Consider the following 4,611-nt stretch of genomic DNA (forward strand, 5'->3'; position numbering starts at 1 on the left):
TCATTGAGGAGCCCTCCATGGTGAGAAGGGGGCAGCGGCTGTGGCTGAGCTGGGGAATGCAGTCACTTGGCCTTGGCAGGGCTTTGCGTGCTGGGGCAGCTGCTCTCAGCTCTTCTGCCTCCCAGTTCAGCTGCCCGAGTGCTTCGGGACAGGCCTTTGGCCTCTGGGCCTTGAGGCAGCAGGATGGCGTTTCACAAACTTGTGCTCCTCACAGACCAAAAAAATGTGGAGCCTGACTGAAAGCCTTGTGGAATTCCTGTGGGATGCAGATGGAGAGATAGTTTTCATGACAGTCATGCTCCTCAGCTTTATCATTTTGGACAATGACATGCTGATGCCTGGCCCCATCACAATGCAGCTGCTTGAGGCGCTCCTGCCACTCTTTGACCACGTAAGGCTCACTGCTCCCAGCCACGGCCACTGGGTGCTGTCCGGACACTTTGTGCCCTGTGGATTTGCAGGCCTGTGCCAAGCTGAGTCCCGTGCAGCCAATGCTGAGGTCTTTTGTTCTTCCTTCCATACAGAACAATTGGCAGATTCAGCTGATCTCCATACTGCTCTTCAGAACATTGCTGACTCTTCCACAGGAAAAGGATAAAAAGGCCCTGAAGACACCCCTGCGCCAGAGCCTGCTGCCCCTCTTCTTCCACTGCCATGATGAGAAGCGGCTTGTGGCACAGGTGAGGACTCGTGGGCTGCTGCTATCCCCCTGGCAGGGGGCTGGGCTGTCTCGTGCCCTGGCGCCTGCTGGACTGCAGCCTCCTCCAGGCCTTGGCACAGGGACGCGGGTCCTGCGCCCTGCGCTGTGGGGCCATCTCCACGTCTCTGCTGCTCTCCAGGCTTCTCAGGAAACGCTGCTTGGTGTGGCCGAGTTCCTGAAGAGAAGGGATCTTGAAAGACTGGTGAAGAGGCAGAATCTGTGGATGTTCAGCGAGTGTCTGGTAAGGACAGCCTGCGAGCCCCAGCCTCAGCCCGGAGAAGCCCCCTGAGCGCGGTGCTCAGTGTGCAGGGCTGGCAGCTGTGCCCCTGCCCGGTGCTGCACGCAGAGGCCGCGCGGGCTCTTCTCCAGGCTCCCGTGGGCCCGAGCCGGGTGCCCATGGAGCCCCGGCCTGGCAGGGCTGCGGGGCGGCACCGCGGCTCCCCGGGCAGCAGCCGGCCCTCTGCCCCCTCCCCTCGGGAGCCCTCGGCCAGCGGCTGCTGGCCGCGCCTCAGGGCTGTGCGGGCACGGGAGGCCGGGGCTGAGCCCGCGCCCACCCTTCCCTCCTGCCGCTCTCTGCAGCTGGCAGAGGACAGGAGCCGAGCGGCCGAGCACCTGCGCCGGGCCCTTCCCTACCTGCAGAGCCCACAGGAGTCCCTGCGAGCAGCGGCCATCAGGTTCATGGGTGAGCCACGAGCCCGGGCTGCCCTTCCCCTCCCCGGCCCGGCGCAGCTCGGCCCCAGCCCCGCCTGCTGCCCCGGCAGCGCCAGCCGGGCCCTGGGGCGCTTTGGAGCCCCGCCTGGCCTGGGCATTGCTGCTGCCGCCCTCTGGCAGCCGTGCCCTGGGCCGGCAGCGTGCGGCAAGGGCCGGGCTGAGCCCTGCCGGGCCAGCAGCCCGTGTGGCCTCAGCGCCGGCAGCGCCGCTGGCAGGGAGCTGTGCCGCTGGGGCCGTGACAGGCTCTGTGTTCACAGGCATGGCCGGGCGGCACCTGAGGGGGAAGAAGGAAGAGCTGCAGCTGATCTGCACTGGTGAGTGAGGGCAGCGGGCTGACAGCGGGGGCAGCCGGGGGAGTTGCAAGCCCTGCCCCGGCTGCGGAGGGCTCTGCTCCCTTTGTGGACATGGGGCGGCGTGGGCAGAGCCCACAGAGATTTCAGGGCCACCTTGGGGATTCGTGGCCAGCAGATTCGCGCCGGTGCCCTTGGTCCCTGCTCCCTCCTGGCCATGGCTAGAGCCGGCTGGGATGGCCCTGACAGGGGGCTCTCCTGGGCTCCCCGCAGATCCGGGATCTGACCATGGCTCTGTCCCTCTCTCTTGCAGCCCTTGAACCCCAGACAGAGGACATCAGCAGTGCCGTGTCGGAAGTGGCACTAGAAACACTGTATGTCCTCCGGGCACTGCAGAGTGAGCGATATTCCCTCTTCCAGAGGCTGCAAGATCAGCTCCGCAGGGCATGGAGGGCACGACCTCGTCTGGCGGGGCTCGGCTGGCTGCGCTGCTGCAGCTCTGCAGAGACCTGATGCCAGAGGCTCTGTCTGCTGGGGCCACCTGAGCCAGCTGGAATTTTCCATTTCTTTAAGAATGTTCTTTGCTTCTTTTTTTTTTTTTTTTTTTTTTTTCTTTAATATATGAATAATAGAGTGTGTTATAATACACAGACTCCCAGGAGCTTTCTTTTGCTACCCAGGGTCTGCAGGTCATAGGGGAAGAGTGGGAGAAGGGTACCCTGGCTCAGCAAGCTGCCCAGGCGTGCAGTGGGCAAGGGAAAAGGGCCAGAAGCCCCTTGGCCTGTGGTGGTACTGCTGAAGCCTTTGTGCTGGTGACAGAGCGGGTGGGCAGGGGCCGGGGTTGCAGGGATCCCTGTGAGAGCGGTGCCTGGAGATGGCCACAAGCCCTGTGCCAGGAAGGAACCACCCTCTGTATCCTCGTGCCCGTGTGCTGCTGGCTGCCTTGCTGAGGGCTCCCAGGTGCCTCTGGATGGGGCTGCTCTGGAGCTGCTGTGGGGCTGCGGCGCTGCTGCCGGGCAGCTTGGCCGGGCTGGGGCAGAGCCTGAGGGGCTGGGGCGCTGGCAAGCCCTGAGCAATGGGCTGTCAGAGGCCACAAGCAGCCCCCCGGCCACTGCCTTGTTCCTGCCAGAATTGACTTGCAAGAGGGATCCTGGGCACTGTGGAACTAACAGCATCAGTGTTGTTGGAAACCCAAATGCAGGGAAATTCTAAGCTTTGCTGGTCTTGTCAGCAAAGCTTAGAATTAAACACAGGATTTGATCGGAGACCTTGGACAGGGCTTCCAAACTTAGGTGCTAGAAGCGAGAATGTGGATTTCTAGTTTATTATAGCAGAGAGACGGGGAGGAAGGTTGAAGTGGAGGAAAGTTTAGAGTTTTAGGGCTGAAGATCTAGAAAAAAATAAAAGTAGTTACAATGGTAACCAAGGAGCTTAGGATGCACTGCTGTAGGTTTGTGTGTCATAACATGATTGGCTAAGGAAGCTTACACTGTAGCATGAGCCCCTAAGACGAAATATTGAAGGATTGGCTGCAAAACATAAATATCCTTGTTGGCAGTGTCTTCTTGGCCAAGCAACCCTTCAAAGCTCTCGTAAGTACAAGTCTTGCGGCCTTGTGAGCCACGCGGTGGAGATGTGAGCCAAACTCACACTTCCTGTCTGTGTAGAAGAGAAGAAAAAGCAATGGCATCATCTAAAACACTCAGAGGTCTGCTCTCTAGCTCGTTCCAAACTCCCTCAAATCCCCCAAAGTGGGATTTAGCTACAGAGAGATGACAAGGACTCTTAGTGCTGGCTCTTTGACTCCAGAGCAGCTGCTTTAGAATCTTTCCCATAACCCTGTATAGTCGTGTGCCAGAAACGTATCATTTGAAGAAACGTTCCCAACTGACTTGCAGGGAGGTTTGTCTGAAGGGTATTTGAGGAGAAAGTCTCCCAGCAGAGGTCTGGGCTTTGGCCTAGCTGTGTCCCCTGCTGATTGTGAAGTGTGCCATCAGCTGCGGGGCTTTCTGGGCCGAAAAATATCATCAAGTCACTTGGACTTCTTCTTTTAGGCCTCTAAGAGCCGGACCAAATTTTGGGGCACATTTGGAGACCTCATCTATGGGTGGATGGAGCACCTAGGATTTTCCCAATTGCTGGGAATGGTTCTCCAGGTCCCTGGTGTAAAACGGGGCTCCCCAGCAACTGCGCATCTGCAAGATGATAAACAATTGTCTTGGTTTGAAGAGAGAGGTGTCGGCTAATGAAGGCAGAAGGCTTCTCTGAAATGGAAAATGTAAATCCCCTCCCTTCAAATGATTCTCATTTAGAAATTCAAATGCTCTCAGCGAAAGATATGGGGATAGGACTGAGCCCGCAGAGCCGGGCAGCGTTTGCTGATGCTCTGAGCCCTTCCCTAAAGATCCTGTCGGGCTGTCTCACACACCTGGGGCCAGGCATTCCTTCCAGCCTGGGCCACTTTGGCTGGGCTGGGGGCAGCCCCAGGGCAGAAGGCAGTGTGTGCAAGGGCCCTGGGTGGCACGCTGCAGCACGGTCTCTGTGCCATGGAACGGAACCCGGTGACCAAGGGCCCTTTGTGACACGTGGGAAATAGAAGCTTTCCTGTTGCTGGGGACACACAACGGGGCAGAACGGGACAGAGCCGTGCCGTGAGGAGCCCCCGCACAGCGCACTCGTTCCCGTCTGACCCGGAGCCTTTCGGAGGCGTTTTTCCTGCAGCTGACCTCGAGGCCAGACCACAGGACTTGTTGACCTGTGGCCTTCCCGAGGCTTCTCTTGTGCAGGTGCCCTCACAAATCCCATCACTAACATGGAGCAGAGACCCCTGAAAGCGCCCAAGGTGGCCTGGGGGGAAGAGGAGGAAGAAGGCCTTGGAGCTGCCCCAGCACATCAAACCAAAGAGGTGGT

The 4,611-nt window shown here is 59.1% G+C and overlaps 1 protein-coding gene across 1 annotated transcript; it reads left to right on the forward strand.

The window, feature by feature from the left end:
• The first annotated feature begins 295 nt into the window (after nt 1-295).
• Nucleotides 296-2,275, forward strand: LOC135441360 (uncharacterized). Its single transcript, XM_064700909.1, has 6 exons — nt 296-391; nt 462-680; nt 840-941; nt 1,280-1,382; nt 1,669-1,725; nt 2,015-2,275. Exons 1-6 carry the CDS (start codon nt 296-298, stop codon nt 2,212-2,214), a joined length of 777 nt encoding a protein of 258 aa, XP_064556979.1. The 3' UTR covers nt 2,215-2,275.
• The last annotated feature ends 2,336 nt before the right edge of the window (nt 2,276-4,611 follow it).

The sequence above is a fragment of the Zonotrichia leucophrys genome, unplaced genomic scaffold (assembly GCF_028769735.1).
Source record: "Zonotrichia leucophrys gambelii isolate GWCS_2022_RI unplaced genomic scaffold, RI_Zleu_2.0 Scaffold_256_74579, whole genome shotgun sequence".
NCBI classification, from domain to species: domain Eukaryota; kingdom Metazoa; phylum Chordata; class Aves; order Passeriformes; family Passerellidae; genus Zonotrichia; species Zonotrichia leucophrys.

Bases quoted from the DNA above. Each gene is read 5' to 3' on its own strand.
- LOC135441360 (XM_064700909.1), top strand. From the start codon at position 296: ATGCTCCTCAGCTTTATCATTTTGGACAATGACATGCTGATGCCTGGC. The intron at 392-461 runs GTAAGGCTCACT...GTGGATTTGCAG, and splicing joins TCCTGCCACTCTTTGACCAC to GCCTGTGCCAAGCTGAGTCC. The intron at 681-839 runs GTGAGGACTCGT...GCTGCTCTCCAG, and splicing joins AGAAGCGGCTTGTGGCACAG to GCTTCTCAGGAAACGCTGCT.